This window comes from Nematolebias whitei, chromosome 3, assembly GCF_014905685.2.
Source record: "Nematolebias whitei isolate Nwh7 chromosome 3, NemWhi1, whole genome shotgun sequence".
NCBI lineage: Eukaryota > Metazoa > Chordata > Actinopteri > Cyprinodontiformes > Rivulidae > Nematolebias > Nematolebias whitei.
In genome coordinates, this window is record NC_056500.1 from 59,336,370 (window position 1) to 59,362,588 (window position 26,219).

At 42.9% G+C, this 26,219-nt stretch overlaps 1 protein-coding gene across 1 annotated transcript in view; it reads right to left on the reverse strand.

Annotated features, from left to right (window-relative positions):
- Positions 1 to 26,219, reverse strand: part of cc2d2a (coiled-coil and C2 domain containing 2A) — a 238,481-nt gene that overhangs the window by 93,733 nt on the left and 118,529 nt on the right. Inside the window, exons 16-20 of the mRNA XM_037698350.1 lie at positions 18,161 to 18,317; positions 14,491 to 14,762; positions 14,160 to 14,337; positions 13,912 to 14,065; positions 7,022 to 7,169 (exon numbers count right to left, since the gene is read on the reverse strand). Coding sequence (XP_037554278.1) covers positions 7,022 to 7,169; positions 13,912 to 14,065; positions 14,160 to 14,337; positions 14,491 to 14,762; positions 18,161 to 18,317 — 909 coding nt within the window. The remainder of the gene's footprint in view (positions 1 to 7,021; positions 7,170 to 13,911; positions 14,066 to 14,159; positions 14,338 to 14,490; positions 14,763 to 18,160; positions 18,318 to 26,219) is intronic.

Consider the following 26,219-nt stretch of genomic DNA (forward strand, 5'->3'; position numbering starts at 1 on the left):
CATTCCATATGTTGAGGGAGTATCAGAGAAACTGAGACGTTTATTTTCTAAACATAACGTCCCAGTGGCTTTAAAACCCCAAAATACATTACGGCAAAGACTGGTTCATCCCAAAGATCCAGTCCCCCGGCACAAACAGAGCAATGTTGTGTATGCTGTTCAGTGTCAGGAGGGCTGTGATCAGTCTTACATCGGGGAAACAAAACAGCCACTGGCCAAAAGGATGGCCCAGCACAGAAGATCAACATCATCAGGCCAGGACTCTGCGGTCTACACTCATCTCCAGGCCAGCGGTCACTCTTTCAGGGATGAAGATGTTCACATCCTGGACAGAGAGGAACGATGGTTTGAGAGAGGAGTAAAGGAGGCCATCTTTGTGAAAAGAAATCGTCCATCGTTAAACAGGGGTGGAGGCCTCCGGGTTCAACTGTCCCCCTCTTACAATGCTGTGATTGCTAGTATCACTCAGCCCTCTGTGAACAGTAAACAGCCATCAGTGTGCTAATGATCCATTGTTATGCTGATGGTCCTTCTTGAGCATGTGATCAGCTAGTTTTGGTTGGCAGCAGCAAAACTGGTTGATCCACCCTGAGACGGTGCTATTTAAGAGACTGAGCTGAATACAGCTCCTCAGACTGAGGAAGTCTCTCGGATGAGAGACGAAACGTTTCTACATTTTTTTGTTGATTTGCTTTGTTTTGTTTTTTTGAATGTCCAGAGGACCAGATTTAACTTTTTTAGAGCTCTAAAATGGTTTAAATCATATCTATCTGATAGATTCCAGTTTGTAAATGTAAATAATAAATCTTCTTCATACACCAACGTTAGTCATGGAGTTCCTCAGGGCTCAGTGCTTGGGCCAATACTCTTTACTTTATATATGCTTCCATTAGGTAAAGTTATTAAACAGCATGGGATACATTTTCATTGTTATGCTGATGACACACAATTATATTTGTCCATTAAACCCAATGAATCCAGTCATCTGTCTTAAAGACATAAAAACCTGGATGACCCTTAATTTTCTCCTGTTGAACACAGACAAGACCGAGGTTTTGTTTTTTGGACCTGAGCACCTTAGGAATTAATGTTTCAGTCTTTCTCCCTCCTTAGATGGCATTATTCTGTCCTTCAGCTCTAATGTTAAAAATCTTGGTGTTATTTTTGATCAGGACATGTCTTTTATCCCCCACATTAAAAACGTTACTAGAACTGCCTTCTTCCACCTGCGTAATATTGCTAAAATTAGAAACATCTTATCTAAAAATTATGCAGAAAAACTGGTCCATGCATTTGTCACGTCTAGACTGGACTATTGCAATGGTTTATTATCTGGATGTCCAAATACTTCCTTAAAACATCTTCAGTTGATCCAAAATGCTGCTGCCAGAGTCTTAACTGGAGTTAGTAGGAGAGATCATATTTCTCCAGTTTTAGCTTCTCTCCATTGTCAAATCCAGAATAGAATTCAAAATCTTACTTATAACCTATAAAACTCTCAACAACCTGGCTCCATCTTATATTACAGATCTTATTGTTCCATATTTTCCTAACGAGCACTTCGCTCTCAGGCTGCAGGTTTACTTGTGGTTCCTAGAATTTACAAAAACAGAATGGGAGGCAGATCTTTCAGTTATCAGCCTCCTCTCTTGTGGAACCAACTTCCAATCTCTGTCCGTGAGGCTGACACATTATCCAGTTTTAAAACTAGGCTTAAGACTTTCCTTTTTGCTAAATCCTATAGTTAGGGTTGGCTTGGGTTTCCTGAGATGTCCCTTAGTTATGCTGCTATAGGCTTAGACTGCTGGAAGACAAACTGACCACAATTTTCACTCTGCTACTGTCTTTACTTACTCTGCTCAACCTGTTTTGTATTTGTAATTATTTTTTCTATCCATAACATGTGTTGTTTTGTCTTTCAGATACATCTGGACCTATACCTGGACCTACCATTCTGTGTTCGTCTGTCTCTCCTTCCTGTCCTCTCAACCAGCCGGTCAAAGCAGATGGCCGCTTGTCCTGAGCCTGGTTCTGCTGGAGGTTTCTTCCTTTTAAAAATGGAGTTTTTCCTTTCCACTGTTTCCACTGTACTTGCTCAGGATGGGAGACTGCAACAAATCCAAGATTCAACTTGTCTGCTGAATTCCTTAGATAGAGAACTTTACTAATTGGCTTTTATGTATGTGAATGTTCCTGTAAAGTGCCCTGATACAACTTTGTTGTGATTTGGCACTATATAAATAAACTGAATTGAAATGATTTGAATTAATCTTGTTAGATTCTTGTTAAAGTCCTCCCGTGCACGCTCCCGTGGCCACCATTTGGCAGACAATGGATTTTTTGGCACAATGCTGGCCCACGTTTCTAGGTGGTCAGCGGTGACGCGTAAGAAACGCGACGTGTCAGCAGTGATGCATAATAGATGCGACGTATACGGCGAAGCGACGTATTTATGTTTTTCCACTTTATTAGACATGTTTGGATTGATGCGACTTATGCGGTGGTGCAACGTTACAGCGACAAGTACAATAAATAACATTTAAAAACTAATATGTGAACAATCGGCAACAAGGTAAGAACTAAATAAATCAACAAACTAACCTAGAACAAATTATATGAAGTGTATTCTTATTTTTTTTACCAGGAAATCGTTTCATTAATTTATATGAAAAGGCAAGCTTTAAAAGTTTTACTGGGTTTAGCCCATTAGGAGTTCTTGTTTCTTTTCATCTTTGACTTACGGGTGTGAGTCAGTTGTTCATGTTTGATTTACAGTCTTTAATACAATCTTAAAATCTTTTAATAGTTATTTTATTATTTGCGTTCCATCAACCAAACAAGCAACAGTTAAATGGACATCATCAGCGCTTTCTGATGCACTTCTGATGTCCTCAGTCTGCGCGGAAACTGTGCGCACTGTCCGAAAAGTGTTGAGAATTCATACTTGGGCATCCACCCTGAGCGGCTGCACACAGCTCCGCAGACAAGGGACTAGGGGTTGAACGACTACATCATTTTTAAACTCGACATTAACATAATACAACTCAAGTAGAACTTGAGTACTTGATGACATCAAAGGATCTAAAGCAGGGGTGCCCAACCTTTTTTGAACCAAGAGCTACTTTTGAAGTCGGCAATTTGCCGAGAGCTACTCGTCCAGTCTCATTATCAACAAACATAATTTTTCATCAATCCCTACTCCTCACTTATTTAAAGTAAATAAAACAGAACGTGATGTGTCTATAGGAGACAACTTTTTATGCAAGCTGTATAAAATAAATGTGTCTCTACCTTAGTGGGACTTCTGACACTGAGAGGAGGAGGCCAGGGTCTCATAAGCTGGGCAGTATGAGGTGGTTGCGAGGCGCAGGCAGGTCTCCAGATGATCATCATTCATTGTGGATCTGTTTTTGGACTTGATGATTTTCATGTGTGAAAAAGCAGACTCACACAGGTAGGTAGATCCAAAAAGTGCTGTTAAGTTCAAAGCACATCTTCGGATGTTAGGATACTTTTCTTCTGACAGCAGACTCCAGAACTCTCCATCCACGCCAGGTGATGCTCTGGATTTGATCCCAATGTCATTTTGCAGAGTGCAACAAATCCACTGGTGTGACCAGTCATTTCTGGAGCGCCATCAGTTGTTATAGAAATTAGTTTAAAGAGGGGCAAGTTGCTTTTATTAACAAACTCCATAAACGCATTAAAAATATCTTCTCCTCTTGTGTGTCCCTTCAAAGGCAAGATGGTGAGCAGCTCCTCTTTTGCACTCATGTCTGCAAAGGCCATTCTGATAAAAACACACAGCTGGGCTACATCCACCATGTCTGTCGACTCATCAAACTGAAGAGAGAAACACTCACATTGTTCCACGTCCTTTTTTAGCTGCTCCTCCACATCCACAGCCATTCCCTCACATCGCCGTGTCACTGTTTGTCTGGACAACTGCACGTCTTTAATAGCAGCTACGATCTCACTTTTATTTTTAAAATCATGAAAAAGCGCATCTGCAGCCTCAATAAACGCTTCTTTCATAACTTGTCCATCGCTGAAAGACTTCTTATGTTGAGCCAGGATGCGGCTAACACGGTAGGAAGCTATCGTAGCAGCTTTACCTTTTGTGCTGGGCCGAGTGAAGACTGATTGCTGGGCTGCAAGCTTGTTTTTTAGCTCCCGCACTTTCTGAGTCCGTAAAGAACTTTTAAGAGGGAAATCTGTCTCAAACCATTTGTGCATCGTCTTGAAATGCCGCTCCAAGTTACACTTTTTGGGTAAGGCAACGCTCGAATTACAGATGAGGCAAATGGACTTCGAATTAGAATAAACAAAAAAATACTCCTCCCACTCTGTGTGAAAATAATGTTTTTGTTTGCTTGTTCGCTAGTTTTCCATCCATGTTTTCTGCGCACCGACATTACTCCACTACTGAGCCTAAAGTCTCGTGAGAGCGCTGTGTCACCGCACACAAAACTCGCGAGACTATGTCTGTGAGAATACAAGTCAAGGTTTCGCTTTGCGGGCGACTGGGAACCAGCTCGCGGGCGACCGACTGGTTGGGCACACCTGAAAATGTTATTATTTACAACAACAAAAAAAGACCAACAAAACATTGGGAGCGTATATTATGCTCTTACCATTTATCGTACAACAAATAAGCCACAGGAAAAACAAAACTATTAGTTATTATTATTAAGCTGCAAAAGTGAAGAAACGTGCGGCACGTCAGAAACGAAACTAAAACCAGGGGTCGGGGGGGGGGGGGGGGGGGGGTCGACCACCTCGCACCACTACCAGCTGTGGTGAGCATTAAGTTTAGTTTTAGAGATTAATATGTTTAAATAGATTTTTTGATAGGTTTAGAGATTAATATTTTTTGTTTTTGGTTGTGAAACAAGGTCAGAGGAAGCTGGTTCTGGTTCAGTCGATTGGACCCGATGTTACACCAAATTCTGTGACCTGCAACAGTGCATGCAACACCGCCCCCTACGGTCACAATATACGATGATCACAAAATATGGTGTAACGACGGTTCGCAACGTGCTCCAAAACAGTCAGGAAGTTGATTCATTTTCTGTTTCCTTAGGGTAGTTGAACCGGAAGATTCATCTTTAGTGAAATATTTCCAGACTACTGATGCATTTCTACCTGTTTGTCAAGACTGGACCTGATCTGCTCCATCTGTCTGCTTGGAGGAATCTATTTTGTAACCCGCGCCCGGTGCGGATCACGTGACACGTGACGTAATGACGTAAAGGTGGCGTAATGACGTCACCACGAATACTCAACATGAAATTAAAAAACTCGATAGGTGTCCTAGGAATCGATGTGTAGATTACTCGAGTAGTCTGTTAAAGCTCTACAAGGGACGTTTACCTTCGGGACAAATTGAGGTTGCCGACTGGTCATTTGCTGACACGCCTACTGGATTGAGTGACAGATAGGAAAAAAAAAAAACAAGAGCTGGCAGCAGTGTTCTGTGTATATATGTTGTTAATAAAAAGTTCTAAAAAAAATACACAAAAAAAAAAACAGGGAGCGCTGGCCCTGGAGCCCACGCATCAGACCAGCCCACCAGGAAATCTCCAGGCCCTCCTGCAGCCACGCTGGACCTGATTTTAATTCGCTCGTAACAAATTCCTTAATTTCTCACAATTTCAGTCATGGCGTCATTGGAGGAGGAGGAAGAGATTGCTTGCCTCTTGGAAAAAACAAAACAAAAGAAAAGGCCATTAATTGGTGTCGCATACAAAACAGTCCGTCGCCGGGCAGTTTATTGTGTGACATCAAGTACGCGTACGCAGTCATAAAAATTGAGCTTTGCACAAACATGCCCTGCATGCGTCTGCTTCGACTCTAATCCGGTACGTGAGGGCCTCCGCGGACTGACGTACTTCCGAGTATACTGGAGCCTTAATGATTAGTAATTTTCACCTGCTGCTGAAAGGCAGCCATTAATGTCCATGTCTGTGCATGAGCAACTGTGTGTGTGTGTGCGCGCGCGCGTGTGTTTCTCTGTCTGTTAACAAAACAAATAGATGCATTTTAATTAAATTCTCAGAAAATAATCACTTATCATATACATCGTCAAAACTTTCAGAGTCAATACAATTTCAAGTTTGCTTTAAAAATGGCTCTAACTCAGTGAATCCTACAGATTTTTTTTTCTTTCAGCTGCTCCCTGCATTAGGGGTCGCCACAGTGAACTAAGTCGCACAAAGACTTCGCAATTCTTTTTAAGCCGGATGTCCTTCCTGACACAACCAGAGATCACCAAGCTACCACAGCCCTCTGTGTGGAGCAGAGAGCTGCTATCTAGGGCACCCGGAGGAGCAGATGGTGGGGGTTAAGGGTTTTGGTCAAGGGTCCAGAGTGGGGCAAATGAGGGTGGAGGCAGGTGTGGGTGTTTCACCTATCCTGTTCCACCTATCCCACCCACATTTTGATGTTGTCGGTACCAGGAGTTGAACCAGCAATCTTCCGATCACAGGCAATCTTCTCTAACCTCTGCGCCACCACACCCTTTCAGTGAATCCTACAGGTATTGAGTTAAAATCTGGCATGTTATTAGCTGAGACTGATTCCCAACACTTCTGAGTGCTACACGTGGCATGACATTTTGTTTAAAACTAATAGAATTAACGGTTAGAGTCAACCCTGTGTTGCTGTTAGCAAAATATTTCAAGAACCACAGGATAAATGTAAAAAAAAAAAACCAAGAAACTGTTGAATCTAAAACAGTTCAACTTTTCAAGATGGCCACCACAACTAAACAACCTTAAAATTGACAACACAGCTATTATTTGATTATTTCTCAGCATAAGATGGTCTTAGTTTCATACTATAGTATAAAACTTGGTGGTAGATTTGCATTTCTTGATGAAATTCTGGACCTTTAATTCAGTCCTGAATTTGTACAGATCTGCACTATTGCTCACCTCTGTGATCTTCTGACCCCATCTTGGAAACCTCTCAATTAAACCTTTAAATGATTCTGAGTCAGTGGATCATTTCTTTAGACTACCTGCGTACACCACCAGGCTGTTGGGAAGCAGGAGGTGCAAGTGGTGTGTTGGCTTCTCCGACCCCCCAGGACACGCAGCACCATAGCTGCCCAGAGGTCAGCAGGATCACTTTGTTGCTCCCATCAGGCTCAAATGAGATGGGCACATCTGAGGAGGAACACAGAGAACACGTGGATGTGCCAATAAAAGAAACGGTACCCGTCACAGGGGCAGCAGTGTCAGTCAGAAGTCTTGAGCCACCTGCAAGTTTTTATGTTTTGCATCAATAGAACAAGATTTTCTTGTAATGTCTGAAGCACTGAATCTCCAGGTTTTTCAAACATTATCTGATTGTCCACTCAGGGTGCATTCACACCAGTCCTGTTTAGTCCGCTTTAATCGAACTCTAGCTCGTTTTCCTAGGAAGTCCGGTTCGTTTGGGGAGGTGTGAACGCGCCATCGAACTCTGTCACGGAACAAAAAGGCGAACTCTGGCCCGGGCTAAAACCTAGGTCTCGGTCCGGTAGAAGAGAACTCCAGCGCGGTTCGAGTGCAGTGTGAATGCAATCAGACCGGGCCCCGCTCCACAAGCAAGAAGTGGAGTACAGCGCAGGGCAAACAAACACACATTTCTCTTACCTTATATGGAGCCGTCAGCTGCCTTATGTGAAAAACAACATTCTCCATGGTCTTCTGCCTCATCTTCTGCTCATGCTGAGTCCATTTTTGAAAAATGACAAAATATAACTTCTAAAACTGCTAAAACTTGATGTCACTCCGTTTTTGTTATTATTTCCAGAAGAAGAAGAAGAAGTGTCTTCTTCAGAGGTTTTTGTGTCGTTTTTTCAGTAGTTCTTGGTGCAGCGTCCCCACAGGCAAGTGGGGAAACAGGTTGGTTCAAGGGGTTGGCTCGACTGCACAGTGCAGTGTGAATGCAAACGCACCAGCTCAAATGTAAACAAAATGTTATGAATATTGGTCCCCAACCGAACCGAGTCTACCAGACTATCAGGTGTGAAAACAACCTCACAGAGTACATGTGTGTGAATGAGAGGGAGGCTGGTGGAACAGTGAGGATACCAGGAGCAGAGGTCACAAAGTGCAGGACTTCAAGTACTTGGGGTCCACTGTCCAGGACAATGGGGGAGCAAAGAGGTGAAAAAGAGAGTCCAGGCAGGATGGAGAAAAGTTTCAGGAGTGATTTGTGACAAAAGAGTGTCAGCAAAGGTCAAAGGAAAAGTTTACAAGACAGTGGTGAAACCAGCATATATAGCCAGTATGGTCTGGAGACAGACACATGGACAAAAGGACAGGAGAAAGAACTAGAAGTGACAGAAATGAAGATGTTGAAGTTCTCCTTAGGAGTGACAAGGATGGATAAGATTAGGAATGAGATCATCAGAGGTACAGCACAGGTTGAACAACTGGGAGATAAAGTAGAGAGGCCAGACTGAAATGGCTTGGACATGTCCAGAGGAGGGACAGTGGTTTGGACATGTCCAGAGAAGGGACAGTGGATATATTGGTAGAAGGATGTTAAGGCACCACTTGTGTTAATTTTATTGGCTAAATGGACAAAAATTAAAAAAAATTAGTTTGACATAAAATGGTGTTTTAGCTTTAACGGTGACTTTGGAAGAGATATTGTCCTAATTATCCCATACAGTCAATGATCACTTAAAGGATGATGCAGCTCTAGGGTTCTGTTTCAGATTGTTGTTTGTTTTGTTCCCCAGAGTGAAGAGAAGTGAAAATACCTTTCATCTGTACAAACACACAGTCAAACTTTAAAAGACCTTTAGAAAGCCCAAAGAACATTTGACCACTGAAAATTTACCAAGAGAGTCCACCTCCTTGAAGGCAGCATGAAAATAAGAGGAATGGCTCAAAACTTCTGCTCAGCATTGAACATTTGGGGATGTTCTATGTTGTATAGGCTTCGCCCTTTAAGGCTGTCGCTGGTGGGTTTCATTCCAGTCGCGCGAAGCGCAGCGCTGAAAACTTTAGTCTACGCCCACCTGCTGTGTGGGCCTCACCCGGTCCGTATAAATTATGGTGAGACCAGGTAATTGGCTCCCATTTTTCTTCAGCAAGCAACCAGCACTGTTTTTTACAAGAACACGATGTCCAGCACCAGCACCATCTGCCTGTGCCCGTCCTGCAAAACCGGCTACATGCTGAGCTTCGACCGGCACGACAACTGTGAAGGATGCCTGGATCCCCGCAACGCCGACCTCGCCTCCTCCTGCCGTCTCTGTGACCTCCTCCCTCCTGAGGAGAGGCAGAGGCGAGCAGCCTTGTTCAAGGCCAACATCAAGGAGTGCCTCTCCGTGACAGGGGACTGTTCGCTGGACGACAAAATCGCCTTTTTTGACGCCAAGTCATGGAGCAAATCCGTTGATTCTTCCAGGAAAGGCGACGTCAGCAGCAGCCCCGCTGCTCATTCCCTCCTGGAGAGCATAGTGTTGGAACGGGGGGGCCGAGCGGATGCTCACCCCCCCCAGGCCTTTCCGCATCAGCGAACACACCGCTCCCAGCTGTCGGTGCCCTTCTCTCAGAGCTGCCCGGCATAATTCAGGAGGCGGCTGAAATGAAGGGACTTTCCGTCCCTCTCCTCCCCCGCCCAGATTGGATGATCTAGCAGGAAGGTTTAGCTCCACCCTGGCTCGCTACCCTGACTCCATCTGGCCTCGTTTCCCAGCAGTAACGTCCTACTGGAACGAGGCTGCAGCTGGACCTGGTAGGCTGAAGGCGCCCATCTCCACCTTCGCTCCCATCACCAGAGTGGAGGGGTTTACTGAGCGGAATTTTCCCTCAGTACCCCCCCGGAGCCAAGCCTGGCGGAAGCACTCAGAGCAAAAGTGTCCAGGTTGGACCAGCGTTCTGTCCCTCCAGGGAGACACGACCAGACAGTGACATCGCTCTCCAACCAAGCCCACCAGTGTGCTTTCCAGGTGGCCGCAATGAACAACAATGTCGCCCTGCTGGCCTATAGCATCTCCAAAAGGCTGGGGGACACAGACCTGCCAGAGGAGCTCGCTCTGCAAAGTGTCTGACATCATTCTCAACCTGTGCGCCTCCTCTGTGGTCTGCCTGTCTCACATCACCGCCTGGATGACAATGATCCAGAGGTCCACCTGTCTCCGACACTCCTTGCCGGAGAAACTGCAGAAAGACCTGCTGGAGGGCCCCATCACGACGGACGTGCTGTTCGGGGCTAATTTCAAGACCATGCTTGAAAAGTCGAAGAAGTCGGAGGAGGTGTCAGAGACTGTGCGCCACCTGATGAAACTGCACCACTACATTACTTCCTGGTTCCAAAGAGGACCGGAGGAATGAGACCCATTTCGGACTTATCCGTATTCAATAATTCAATCATGGAGAGACAATTCCACATGCTAACAACCAGACAGTTGTTGGACAACATTCACCACCAGACAGCTGTTGGACAACATTCACCAGAACGACTGGTTTACTTCCATCGATCTAAAAGATGCCTATTTTCACATACCAATCATTCCAAAACACAGAAAGTTCCTGCGCTTCTCCTTCCAAGGGACCCAGTACCAGTAAAACAGGCTCCCGTTCGGTTATTCCCTGGCACCACGCACATTTTCGAAATGCGTGGAAACGGCTCTGCAGCCGCTACACAGAGCAGGGATGAGAATTTTGTTCTATCTGGACGATCTGCTGCTGCTGACCCGATCCAGACAGGAAACAGCTGCAGAAACCAAAGCGCTGACGTCACATCTGTTAAACCTGGGTTTCGCCATAAACTTGGAGATGAGTTTGGTTCTCCCGGCCCAGATGATCGTTTATCTGGGAGTGGAGCTAAACTCAGTCACTATGAGGGCCCATTTATCACAGACGAGAGCCCAAGCTCTAAAGGACCAGCTCTGCCGCGTAAAACCCAGCAGAGTAGTAACGGCCGTCGCTATCATGAAACTGTTGGGAAAGATGTCGTCAGCTCACGCTATGGTTCCGCTGGGCTTACTCCACATGAGATGCCTTCAGAGATGGTTCGCTCGCCTGCGCATAGATCCGGTACGTCAGAAGAGACGTATGATCTCTGTGCCCCCCTCCGTGAGAACCGACCTGAAGCACTGGAGAAACCCTCTCACTCTGTCAGAGGAAGTTCCCATCAGCAGACCTACGTCACACGTCTCAGTTTTCACAGACGCGTCCCTGTCAGGCTGGGGAGGAACGTGCATGTCTCAAGCGGTGGGGGCGCTGTGGCCACCTCACACATCAACTCATATAAACATTTTGGAATGTCTCACAGTTTGGAATGTGATTCAGCATTTTGCTCCCCTGTTGTGAAATCAGCATGTTCTGATTCACACAGAAAACAAAGTGACTGCAGCTTACATAAACCGGCAGGGGGGCGTGCGCTCAGCCCAACTGTTACGCATTACGAGGCAGTTGTTGTGTTGGGCTCACAAAAACCTGCTCTCCATCAGAGCAGTGTACATCCCCGGCGTCCTGAACAGAGGAGCAGCTATAATGTCCAGGGGCGGTCCACGCCACAGGGACTGGAATCTTCATCCTGAGCTTATCTCTCAGATTTGGAGCAGGTTCGGCAGAACAGCAGTGGAATTGTTTGCCACACGGGAGAACACCCAGTGTCAACTATGGTTCTCACTGAGCCCACGGGACGACCCACCGTTAGGAGTGGACGCCTTTGCCCATAGCCCGTGGACAAAAATGTTCCTTTACGCATTCCCTCCAGTCCCTCTAATATCACGGTTTCTGAACAGAGTCCGGGAGGAAGAACTGTCAGCCATTCTTGTAGCCCCCGAGTGCGTGAGCGCCCCGTGGTTCCCAAACTTGAGATGTCTGTTATCGAGTCGACCGTGGAAACTGCCGTGGAGGGACGATGCTCTCCTCCAAGCAGGAGGAGCAATCAGGAGTTACCCAGAAATAGGCCAACACCTTTGGGTCTTGCCGCTGAGCGGATCCGCTTAGAGACGATGGGCCTCTCTCAGGAAGTGGTGCGCACAATCCAAGACTCACGTGCTGCTTCCACCACAGCGCTGTACACATCAAAGTGGACAGCTTTTCAGCGCTAGTGCACGGAAAAGTTGTAGAGGCCATCTCATGTCCACTAGGTGGCGTGCTGTCCTTTCTGCAGCAGCTGATGGACAGAAATCTAGCGTTCAGCACAATTAAAACATATGCTGCAGCTATTTCCTCCGGTCATGAAAGCTTCGGTGACAGAACAGTTTTTAATCACCCGCTGATTAAGTGTTTTCTGAAAGGTGTACAGAGACACAGACCGGTGTCACGCCCACTAGCTCCACAGTGGGACCCAACGATGGTTCTGCGAGCCCTGATCAAAGCTCTTTTTGAACATTTAGATCAGGTTTCACTTAAATTCCTGTCACTTAAAACAGCCCTGCTGTTGGCTTTGACATCTGCAAAGAGAGTGAGTGATTTATCTGCACTCTCTGCTGCCTCGTCATGCCTCAGGATTGAAGCTGATAGCAGCTCAGCTGCGCTGAGACCTAATCCAGCTTTTATGCCTAAAAACATCACAAGTTCATTTAAATCGAGAATGATCATTCTTAATTTCATTGTACTTGCGTATAATGACAATAAAGGCATTCTGATTCTGATAATGCTGGAGAGATTTTATCCTCCTCCTCATAAGTCAGAAGAAAAAGCATCTTTTAATTTCCTGTCCTGTGCGTGCGCTGGCATGTTACATAACACACACGGCCACACTGCGTCAGACTCAGCGTCTGTTTGTGCATTATAGAGACGTCTCTGCAGGTCGCCCGTTATCCACTCAACATCTGTCACACTGACTGTGTGAGGCCATTTCTGAAGCTTACAGAGCATCAGGATTGGAGCCTTCTGAGAACCTCAGAGCTCATTCCACCAGAGGAATTGCATCTTTGACAGCTTTGCATAATGGTATGACAGTGCAGGATATTTGTACGGCGGCCGCTTGGTCATCGCCTTGTTCATTTATTCGCTTTTATCTGCGTGATGTTTCGGCCTGTTCCATGGCCCATTCTGTTCTTAGTGTTCTAACAGAATGAATCTTACTGTTTTCATGGAATTTCATTTAAACTCACATCTGACTGCATGCAATTTCAGTGTGAGATATTTATTATCAGTCACAAGTTTTGTGACTGCTTTTCTCTATTGTTACTAATCAGTTCATGACTACTGTTACCAATCAGTTCATTTGATTATTAATCAGTTCATTCATTAATAATCTGTTCATATTGAAGAGCTGTTGATCTGCTCTGTTCACTGTTACACGGTTACAATTGTAACCTCTGTTCTTTCCCACTCTCAGCAGCAGAACTGCTTTCTGACTTTCCCTTTTTCCCCATCGAAAACTTTTCTCTCCGGAGCACTCCTGTGCAAGGAACGCCTAATTACGCAGCGCGCTTCTGTGCATGGTGCGCGTAATTATGCAGCGCATAATTACGCTCATAGAAGGCTGAGTGATGAAATGTTTTTTGGTGCAAGCGGGTGCTTCATATTGTGTCTGAACGGACCCAGTGAGACATAGACTACATCCTGTTTTGCCTTTAACTCACCAGCGACAGCCTTAAAGGGCGAAGCCTGTACAAAACAGAACGTTGGTTACGTACTATAACCCCAGATTCTATGAGTATAGGCGTAGCCCTTTAAACTCTGGGCCTCACTGGTTCCTAAATGGCTGAATAAAAAAGCTATTTGGGAGCCGATTACCCAGTCTCACCGTAATTTATACGGACCGGGTGAGGCCCACACAGCAGGTGGGCATAGATTAAAGTTTTCAGTGCTGCGCTTCGCGCAACGGGATGAAACCCACCAGCGACAGCCTTAAAGGGTGATGCCTATACTCATAGAATCTGGGGTTACAGTACATAACCAAACTTTTTTTTTATTAAAGTCAGATGAAGACACTTACCACTTCCAACTCCCTCATGGTCAAACATTACTCTTTGGTTGCTGCTAAACTCAAACTTCTCAATAGGGGCACTGCCTGTAACAACCGAAGGATCTGGTACTGGCCCAAAGACCTGAGCCAGGAGAGAGCAGGAGGACCCAGTCTCCTCAAACACCTATTCACGGTACACGCAAACACAGAAATTGTTAAAAAGACTAAAACGGACACCTATAAATTAGAGTTGTTGCATAGATTCAGCTTCATCGTGCCTGCAGAATAATGCTTTGGGGACAGTTAAGGATCTTGAGATTGAAAATCTGTCCAAAGTGCACCCTGAAGTCAGCATTCAGGAAACAGCTGCCTGTTCTGGAAACTTCCTTGTCATTGTACAGGATCTTGATGAAAAGTGAACGCCTCAAAACATCTTCTCTTCGAGCTATTTCAGCCCTTAGACAGAAAGAAAACAAACATGATGAATGTACAATAAGTAAAAATTAACAGTATTCTTCTGTTATCTTTAAAAAAGGAAAGTAAAATGTGGACATTGAGAGGAATAATATAGTTTTGTAGATGTATTAGCTGGTATGTTAAAAGGCCTACCTGGGGCAGAGTTCAGTGGCAGTGATGCTTCCTGATGTAGACAGCTCTGGGTTTAGGATGGCCTCTCCGGCCTTTCTGCGTATCCTTGAGGCTTTTTCTCTCACCTGCTGCTCTATGGAACCAAGGTCCGGCTTCTCCGGAGGCTCTGGCTTCAGGGGACCTTCCTCAAAGGGCCCTTCAGATTCACTTCCTTTCATGTCTTGATCATCTTCTTCTGTGTCATCCTGTGCCAGACCTTTTTTCCTCTTCTTCTTCTTTTTCTTTATGGCTTTCTGAAAACATCAGACACATTGGTAAAAATAATGTATACAAATAATAATGTGGAGTGCTACCAAAACAAAGCTTTCTTGGTTTTGAAACAATATGGTAAATGGACTGCACTTATATAGTGCTTTTCTATCTTATCCAGATACTCAAAAGTGCTTTAGAGTACAATATGTGTCCTCATTAACCCATTCATACAGCACTCTACTAGAACTCTACAAAGCTAATTGAACAAATCATTCTAAAGAGACTAATCAGTGCTTTGAGATCAAATTCATACACTGATGGGACAGACATCAGAGGCAATCAGGGGTTCAGTGTCTTGCCCAGGAATACTTCGGTATGTGACTGCTGGTAGATTCGAACCCCCAACTCTTGCATTGGAGGACGACTGCTCTAACCACTCAGCCACAGCCGCCCTAAATAAATAAATAAATATAAGTGGCATTCTACTTATCTAAAAAAGTTAAATCTGGTCCTCTGGACATTCAAAAAACTTAACAAAGCAAAAAAAAAAAGTAGAAACGTTTCGTCTTTAATCCGAAAGACTTCCTCAGTCTGAGGTGCTGTATTCAGCTCAGTCTTATAAATAGCACCTTCTCAGAGTGGATCAACCAGTTTTGCTGCTGAAAACCAAAACCAGCTGCTTGCATAATCAAGAAGGACCATGAGCCTAACGATGGATCATTAGCACACTGATGGCTGTTTACTATTCACAGGAGGCTGAGTGATACGGGGACAGTTGAACCCGGAGGCCTCCACCCCTGTTTAATGATGGATGATTTCAGCTGCTGAATGAACGGGTGAGACTGACCAATTTTACTATTGAGGCCTTGAAGGCCAAAGAAGAGCACATTAAAATACAACTAACAACGTGCCTTGATCAGACCACACTTCAGCAAGTGATGGACTGTACAGATCAGGCACGCTTAGCACAGCATGTCAAGTCCAAGACTCGACAACAAAACAAGTTTAACTTACTAATAACTCATCAACACCATCACAATTCCAATAACAACGCATTCAGTGTAAGACAGCACTACAGTAGAAAATTACATGCCAGGGAGACAAAAAAGTGGGTGAAGAATTTATCTGACAGACAGCTCACCCAGCCGGAGACAGAGATTCTTGCCAGGGGACTGAACTTTGCGGTTGCATCAAAAGTAGAATTTCTCTGGTGGAGATGATCACAGCCACAGAATCAGCCATCCACAACAACAAAAATAAAGAGGGTGAAGCAGAACAACTCAGAATCAAAGTTTCAGCCTGCCTCAGCAATGCCAAACCACCACCTTCCAACATCAGTAGAGAGGAGAGGAATGCACTCAACACTCATAGCAAGGACAAAAACATCATCGTTCTCCCAGCAGACAAAGGAAGGTGCACAGTCATGTTGAACCAGAAAGACTATTATGAGAAAGTTATGGCACTCCTTAGTGACTTAAACACTTATGAACCTCTGAAAAGAGATCTAGGAAGTGGTTACAGGAAGAAGTTGATAGATTGCCTGAAAATTTTGGAGCAGGACAAAGCTATTGACCGTTTTCTGTACCACAGACTGTACCCAGGGGAGACCACACCTAGTCTGTATGGTTTACCTAAAATCCACAAACAAGGTGTACCTTTAAGACCAATTGTTAGCATGATTAACTCTGTCACTTACAATGTTTCCAAATATCAGGTGTCTGTACTCATCCCTTTAGTTGGCAGCTCAGAACACCACATACAGAACACCATGGACTTTGTGGACAAGCTGAGGGATGTCATCATGGAGACTGATGAAACAATGGTCTCTTTTGATGTCACATCACTCTTTACATGCATTCCTGCTGATGATGCAGTAGAGGTGGTCATTTTTAGATTAAAATCAGACACCACCCTGAGCAGCAGGACCACGCTTTCCACAGAGCAACTGTTTCAACTCTTGAAACTGTGCCTGCAGTCAACCTACTTCACATATGGGGAGCAATATTATAGGCAGAAACATGGGTGTGCTATGCGGTCTCCAGTTTCTCCTATTGTTGCCAACCTGTACATGGAGGAGGTGGAAGAGAGAGCCTTGACATTCTTTTCAGGGACACCACCAAGTCATAGGTTCAGGTATGTTGATGACACCTGCGTTAAAATTAAATCTCAGGAAGTCCAACATTTTACTGACCACATCAACTCTGTGGATAAATACATCAAGTTCACATGAAAAGATGTAGAAAAAAATGGCATGTTGGCTTTCTTGGACTGTGAGGTCTCAGTCTCTAATAAAGGACATTTGCAAACAGTGGTGTACCACAAACCCACCCACACAGACCAGTATTTGCAGTTTGACTCCCATCACCCTTTGGAGCACAAGTTAGGAGTCATCAGGACTCTATACCACAGAGCAGACAGCGTCCTCAGGAGCCAGGCAGAAGGAGAAATCCCACACAAGACAGGCTCTAGATCAATGTGGATATCCTAACTGGGCCTTCCTGAAAGCAGAAAAGAAACCCAAACAGGACTCCAGTCAGCCATCAGGTGAAAAGGAGGAACCCAGACCCAGCCCACTGGTCATTCGGTATGTTGAGGGAGTATCAGAAAAACTAAAACATGTATTTTCTAAACACAACATCCCAGTGGCTTTTAAACCCCAAAATACATTACAGCAAAGACTGGTTCATCCCAAAGATCCAGTCCCCCAGCACAAACAGAGTAATATTGTGTATGCTGTTCAGTGTCAGGAGGGCTGTGATCAGTCTTACATCGGGGAAACTAAACAGCCACTAGCCAAAAGGATGGCCCAGCACAGAAGAGCAACAACATCAGGCCAGGACTCAGTGGTCTACTCATCTCCAGGCCAGCGGTCACTCTTTCAGGGATGAAGATGTTCACATCCTGGATAGAGAGGAACGATGATTTGAGAGAGGAGTAAAGGAGGCCATTTTTGTGAAAAGAAATCGTCCATCATTAAACAGGGGTGGAGGCCTCCGGGTTCAACTGTCCCCCAATGCTGTTATTACTAGTATCATTCAGCCGCCTGTGAATAGTAAACAGCCATCAGTGTGCTAATGATCCATCGTTAGGCTGATGGTCCTTCTTGATCATGTGAACAGCTGGTTTTGGTTGTCAGCAGCAAAACTGGTTGATCCACTCTGAGAAGATGCTATTTATAAGACTGAGCTGAATACAACACCTCAAACTGAGGAAGTCTTTCGGATGAAAGACGAAACGTTTCTACTTTTTTTTTTTTGTTTTGCTATGTTTTGTTTTTTGAATGTCCAGAGGACCAGATTTAACTTTTTCATATTTTTCTACCTGGATTATTGAGCATGCATCGGGATATTTTGAACCACTTTGCCCAGGCATTCTATTAACTTTTGTTGCTAGTGATCAGGAGAAATAAACTGAGCTTGTCTACACCAGTTTCAAGCACCTGTTTCTTTCTCCAGAGCTTCCACTCATCCAGCTGCTTATGGTACTCTGCCAGCTTCTTCTGGTATTCCCCTTCACTCTCTGCCTCCAATTCCAAAACTTCTGTCAAGATTTCCTCTTCATACTTACGCTCATCTGATGCCCGATCCACATTCTCTCTGGTGAAGTGATAAACATCACAATACATTCACAATATGAATAACATAAATACAAAAACATAAATAATTAAAGCTGCAAGCAGCATTGAAGGCCCTCGCAGCAAAGCGCTGCTCCGGCCATACCGCGACCGCGTGAGCTCCAGCCATTCCACCCAGTCACCATCATGAACGCTCTCATGCCAATCCCACAGGCGTTCACCACGAGGCGCATTTTCTGACTCTTTGAAATTGCCTTCCATCCATGTCAGTACTAGTCCAGATCCAGGTCTTACAAGTATACACGAAATCCGACCTTCCAGACGGGAGTTATTGTGACTTCATGTTTTTTTGCGAATGTTCCAATAATCCACAATTACAGTTTCAGTCATATCTTACACAGGGCTAAGCTGGAAAAGTCACCCTATAGAGCTTTAGAGTGTGACGTCACTTGTCCGCGGCGCGGCGGCTGATGGGAGAGGATGGGGTTGGATCCACCGTTTTTACAGTCCTCCATATTACCTGTCGAAAATAAGCTTTCTCGCTGACTTTTTTTTTCTTTAAGTAGGTTAAAACAGTTTAGCGATGGTCCGAAATTCAATCAATCAATCAATCAACCTTTATTTATACAGGTAAGTCCCATTGAGCCTCGAGGACTCATTTACAAGAGAGACCTGATTTCAACAAAGAAACATGACAACAATGGACAACAGCAACAACAATAAACAGTTATAAAAAAGCATACTACAGTTTTTTTTTTTTGTTTGTTTTTTAACAAATAGGATGGCTAAAAGGAAAAGGTAACAAAACAAAAAACAGCTAGATTCCAAGACAAATGTAGAAAACTAAAAACAGGAACATGTCAGCATTGGACCCTGCCAGGTGTCCAACAGATTCTTAAAGACACTTAGAGAGGTCAAAGTCGAGAGCTTCAAATCTTTTTGTAAGATATTCCAGGAAACAGGAGCGGAATAGGAGAAGTCCCTTTTGCCTAGTTCAGTCCTCATTGAGGGAACACTGCAGGTAATAATGTCCTGAGAGCGCACTCCGTAGCTGCACTCACGCAGAGACATGGAGGAGGAGATGTATGAAGGCAACAGACCAAGAAGTGATTTAAAGATGAAAATATACCAGTGAGAGAGTCTGCGTGAAGTTAATGATGTCCAGTTAACCAGTGAATACAGGGTGCAGTGGTGGGTACGATAATCACAGCCAGTTATGAATCTTAGTGCACCATGATAGACAGCATCCAACATCTGCAGGGTTCTTGTAGGAGCGTTCATGTAAATAATATCACCATAATCAATTGAGGGAAGGAAAGTCACAGATACAAGGCGTTTTCTAGCATTCAGGGTTAGACAGGATCTGTTTCTGAAAAAGAAACCCAGTTTAACTTTCAGTTTCTTTATCAAGTTTTCCACATGAAGCTTAAAAGAGAGATGTGAGTCGACCAAGATACCCAAATATTTATAGGAATCAACAAACTCAATGGGGACACCATTTGAGGATAAAATCGGAGGAAGAACTGCTGGGACCAACTTCCTATTTGAAAAAAGCATCCCTTTGGTTTTGTCGGCATTTAGGACAAGTTTGAGGCGAAACAAATCAGTCTGGATGATGTTGAATGCAGATTTCAAAAGCTGGAAAGCCTTAGCAACAGTTTTAGCTCGACAATAAGCAACTCTGTCATCAGCATAGAAATGTATGGATGCATTAGGGATGTTTTTACCTACATTATGTATGTAGATTGTAAAGAGGGTGGGTCCTAAGACTGAGCCTTGTGGTACACCATTGTTGACTGTTAAGTAACTGGAGGAAGTACCATTATATTGAACACATTGCCTCCGGTCTGAGAGACAGTTAGAGAACCAACCAATGGTGTGTTCTGAGAAACCAATTTCTGAGAGTTTATGACACAAGATGTTATGATCCACAGTGTCAAAAGCTTTAGACTGGTCTAAGAAAAGTGCAGCACAATAATCCTTAGCATCCAGTGCTTCAACAACATCATTAAGAACCTTCAGTGAAGCAGTGGTTGTGCTGTGTTGTTTCCTGAAACCAGATTGATGTGGAGGTAAGATGTTAAATGAGTCCAGGTAATTTTTGATTTGAGAGAAATTGCTGCGTTATTGGATGTAATGTCCGGTCACAAGACTGGAATTGTAAAAAGATCAAAAACGGAATATTTTTTAAATAGATTATCCACCAGGAAACAACGCGAGGAGCTCATGTGTAGGACGTAACAAAAAGGAGACGGTGAGACGTCCTGATATAACTTTCTCCAGCGTCCCAATATACCTGCTGCTGGTTTGTTCCAGACATTCTGGTGAGTGTCTAAATTCAGTTTGTTGGTGTTGTGCCATAAATTTGCGCCATGATTTTGTCGGGGTGTATCATGTTTGAGAGAGAGTTGGCGCCGTTATCAGAAAGGACTAAAAGCTGCTAAATCCAAACACTTTTCTGATATGATAACCTCAAACTCTCACAATCCACATGTCCTCTTCTCTACCCTAAACTCTGTTCTCCACCTCACTGAACCATCACCTCTGGAAGCTTCGACTGAGCTGTGCGACAACTTCTTACATTTCTTTTTGGAAAAAACTGTGACTACCCGGGCTCTCATTTCCCCTCCAACTCATGACCCATCCATCCCACCTCAATCTGTAGCTCTATTTGACCATTTTGAACCCATCACTCTATGTTCTCTAGAGCAGGTCATGTGAAGCTTGAAACCTTCTGGTTCCCCCTTTGATGTGGTCCCCCCTCGACTACTAAAGGAGGTTTGTCCTACTCTAGGTCCATCCATTCTGGCTATAGTAAACAGTAGTTAATGCACTGGCGTGGTGCCAAAAATCTTTTAACATGCTGCTGTCCAACCTCTCCTGAAAAAACCAAACCTTGACCCCTCAGTCGTTTCCAACTTCTGGCCTGTCTCCAAACTCCCATTTGTTTCTAAAATACTGGAGAAAACAGTTGAGTCTCAGTTGAAGTGCTTCCTGGAGGATCATGCCATTGTAGAGATATACCTGCATCCCTGAATGTCATTTTGTAACAGACCTTTTATTTCTGTGACTAAGCAGTTCATTCTGTAAAGATGTTTCTGAAATAGAAAAAACTCTTCATCCTTTGAACAACTGAGACATCCCACCCCCACTTCTGAACCTGGGACAGTTTAAAGTTTGTTTTCAGCATTTCTAACTCTGGAAAGTGTCAAAAGAAGACTTTTATGGTTGGTAAGACAACCCAAGGATCCATAAATCTGAATAATATTGGAACACCCTTTCTGTGAGCTCCACAAAATGGATGTTTGAGTTAACACAGATCACTCCAGGATGTCCTGGTACCCACTTGTACCAGCCTCCCTCAGACTATCCCTTCAACAATCATAAATAACAGAGAGCTTCTTCTTTGTTCAAAGGAATTCCAACTTTGACATTTAGGTCCCATTTCTGGCCTGCAAGAAAACTGACAGACTTTTTTATTCACGTTTTAGAAGAAGTAATACTGGTTTTGTAATGAAATAAGTGTTTAATTGGGTGTAGCTGAATAACTGCCTTGTTGTTCCTTTACAGCTGACAATAACCTGTGTAGGCCAAAAGTTTACAAGCTTGTTTTCTGTTTATAAGGTTGACAAAGTGTTTATATTGTTTAACCTCATTTAAAGTTGATAAGTGTCTTAAATTATTTTATTTGATGACTTTTTCAACAGAGCAGATTACAATAATACTTTATTGAGTAGATAAAAGTTCAGCCCTTTCCTTTTGATTGGTTCAAATCTACCACCTCTTTCAAATCAGAGGTATGGTCATTTGTTTTACAAGAGAGGAAGACCTCTCAGAAGAGACAGAGAGGGAGAAAAGAAATGATGATAAAGTGACGAACCCCTCCCGAGGAAGAGATACAAGCTCTAAGACACTCAACCTTCAGAAGACTTCCAAGGAGAAAATAAGCTTCAACTTTGGGCAAAGTTTGATAGAATCCTTTTCAGCAATCAAAACACCTGCAGTTTTCATCAAAGAGTTAACATCAGCTGTCCAGGATTCCAGGGAACGCTCCAGGCTGACCTTTCGAGCCAGTGAACCAACTCATCGTGCTGAGGTCAGAGATGTGAAGTATTACAACTTTACATCAGCAGACCATTGGATCATAGAGAGTCAAATCTCTGGTATCTTCTGGCAGCCTTTGAAGACAAATCCTGGTAGGAAAAAGCTGAGCTGATACTCTGACAGGTTGACTTCGGTGTTCAAGAATTTAGATTTTTAACCAAATTAGTTAACTCAGTTCAGTAATTATTTTTCTTTAAATTCAGACCAAATTTTAAATAGTGGACGATAAAACGCATTTCTTTTAGTAAAATTTCATAATTAATCTGCCCTGATGAAATAACAAAATTTTTCACATTGCATCTTGTGTCTGGTTTGATTAAGCATATAGAATAATTTCATTACATTTCATTCAGATTACAGTATTTTATCAGTTATGTATAGGGCTCAAAATAACACATTACCATTAAATATCCAAAGGAATTTTGTTAAAAGACAAAGTTGTTATAATCTTAAGGGGATAGAGATATTTGTCAAACCAAAATTCAGAACTAGTCTGAAGGGAAGGAGTTGGATTGTGGAATGGTCTAGAGAGTGATGTTAAAAATGCCAAGTCAATGTGTACATTTAAGAAAAAGATCAAAGCTGAATTATTAAAAAAGTATATATGAAGTAGCTTAGTGTGTGCTTTGTATTAGAATTAGAAAAATTAGAAAGAGTTATTCATTTTGTTCTGTTACTTGAAAATTATTATGATTGAAATAATTTTTTTTTTTTTTTTTTTTTTGTTTTTTTTGAATGTCCAGAGGAGAGGACCAGATAGAACTTTTTTGGATTGAAATAATTGTTTGAAAAAAGGGGCAGATATAATAAGATTTTTTTCTTCTTTCTGCTGCCTTTCATTTTAAATCTTTGTATCTTTTTTATATTGTTATGGAATTATTATGTACTTTTTAAAATGAATAAACTTTATACCATACCATACCATACCATACCATACCATACCAAAGAGTGAACGTTTTCATCTCCCGATGGTGAAGGAGTTTGAACGGAGTTCACAGGGGTTACGTCACTGCGAACCGTCCGGTGAAACGTTATAAAATCCCAGATAAAATCCTCCATGTTGTAGAAAATACAAGTCTAGCTAACTGGTATTCATAACGCTGTTTTTGGAACAGAGGTAATGTTTGTTTTTGCTCCAGAGACTCGCTGAAATCAAATTGAGCAAAGCTACAAAAAAGACGTAAAAAAACTCTCTGAATAGCTTGGTTGCTTAGCAACGTGGCGTACAGCATAGAAGCGTTCAGTTCCGTCTTTATTTCAGTTTTTTTTTTTTAAACTACAGAATTGTTTTGGAAGCCGCCGTGCATCGTCTGAAGTCAGTAAGAAGTTGTCAGATTTAACCGTTACGTAGTGTTAAAGTCTGTTTTTCCTCCGGGAGCTAGAAGCTAAGAGCTACAGCTTGCCTGCCGTAAATGGTTGACGCATGCGCAGAAAGTTGCGTCCTGTTAAAAGTTTGAGTAAAGTTTTTCTTTTCAGTTAAAGAAAGTGCATTTTATGCTGGGAAAAGGTTCGCCTTGCTTTCTAAAGTGAAAAAGAAACACTTTGCTGTATGTTTTACGGTCAGATCCGTTCTGTTTGAAAGACAGAAGAGTAAACACCTCCTCCTCACTTGAACCTTCGTCTGTCAGACGATGCTCATTTTCATCTAGTGGTCAAGTCAAGTGATTGCAACGAGTTGACACTTGTTGAAAGCTTTAAACTTTGTTTTTCATCTGAAAAGAGTTTAAACTATGTTTATTCATCTGATAAATATGTTTTAAACATAATTATCAACATTAAATCCTGGAAAGTAAACAACTCTGGTTGTTTTACTTTGATAATTCCATTAGAAAATAAAACTTAAAAAGTTTAAATTTCTAATTTTTCCTTTAAACTTAGAAACTTCAAATCTGAATGAAAAAGACTTCATTCTGAATTGAATGTTGTCTTTGTGGTGTCATTGTCTTTGGTAAAGTTAGCTGATTAAAATAAATTGACTTAGATTCTGTGAATTTTAAATTTTTAATTTTAGAGGGATAACTTGTCATGTAAATGCTGTAGTGAACTAAGCCTCCGACATCAATCTGTCTCTGAAGACCTTGAGTGGACAGGAACAGCTATTTCATTGATTTGAATCCAGAAATACAAATGATCTCATCAAGAGACTATTTAATTGTATCCTGAATTAATCAATTGAAAGAACACTCTTCCTTTTTACATTATCATTACTATTTTAGAATATCTTGATAATCAAATGTGTGTTTAGTTCATACCATTTCTAAATGTTGAAGTGAACCACTCATTTAAATCAACTGTGAAACAGTATTAATGATTTTTAAACCTCATTAGACTTTGATAATACAGTTAAATGTCTATTTACGAAATAAGTGTGCATTTTAGGTTTCTGTCTGAATGAGGAGTAGTGATGTTGGTCGAAAGTCAGAGACAAACAGAGACGAGTTATTAGAACAAAGTGTCTTGTTTTTAAAACTAGCAGACAGTAATCTAAAAAAGTTAAATCTGGTCCTCTGGACATTCAAAAAAACAAAACAAAGCAAATCAACAAAAAAATGTAGAAACGTTTCGTCTCTCATCCGAGAGACTTCCTCAGTCTGAGGAGCTGTATTCAGCTCCTCAGACTGAGGAGAACATCATCATTCTCCCAGCAGACAAAGGAAGGTGCACAGTGATTTTGAACCAGAAAGACTATCATGAGAAAGTTATGACACTCCTTAGTGACTTAAACACATGAACCTCTGAAAACAGATCCAGGAAGTGGTTACAAGAAAAAGTTAATAGATTGCCTGAAAATTTTGGAGCAGGACAAGGCTATTGACCGTTTTCTGTACCACAGACTGTACCCAGGGGAGGCCACACCTAGTCTGTATGGTTTACCTAAAATCAACAAACAAGGTGTACCTTTAAGACCAATTGTTAGCATGATTAACTCTGTCACTTACAATGTTTCCAAATATCTGGCGTCTGTACTCATCTTTTTAGTTGGCAGCTCAGAACACCACATACAGAACACCATGGACTTTGTGGATAAGGTGAGGGATGTCATCATGGAGACTGATGAAACAATGGTCTCTTTTGATGTCACATCACTCTTTACATGCATTCCTGTTGATCATGCAGTAGAGGTGGTCAGTTTAAAATTAAAATCAGACACCACTCTGAGCAGCAGGACCACACTTTCCACAGAACAACTGTGTCAACTCTTGAAACTGTGCCTGCAGTCAACCTACTTCACATATGGGGAGCAATATTATAGGCAGAAACATGGGTGTGCTATGGGGTCTCCAGTTTCTCCTATTGTTGCCAACCTGTACATGGAGGAGGTAGAAAAGAGAGCCTTGACGTCCTTTTCAGGGACACCACCAAGTCATTGGTTCAGGTATGTTGATTACACCTGGGTTAAAATCAAATCTCAGGAAGTCCAACATTTTACTGACCACATCAACTCTGTGGATTAATACATCAAGTTCACAAGAGAAGATGAAAAAAATGGCAGGTTGGCTTTCCTGGACTGTGAGGTCTCAGTCTCTGATAGAGGACATTTGCAAACTGAGGTGTACCGCAAACCCACCCACACAGACCAGTATTTGCAGTTTGACTCCCATCACCCTTTGGAGCACAAGTTAGGAGTCATCAGGACTCTGTATCACAGAGCAGACAGCGTCCCCACTAGCTCAGGAGCCAGGCAGAAGGAGAAATCCCACACAAGACAGGCTCTAGAGCAATGTGGATATCCTAACTGGGCCTTCCTGAAAGCAGAGAAGAAACCCAAACAGGACTCCAGTCAGCCAACAGGTGAAAAGGAGGAACCCAGACCCAGACC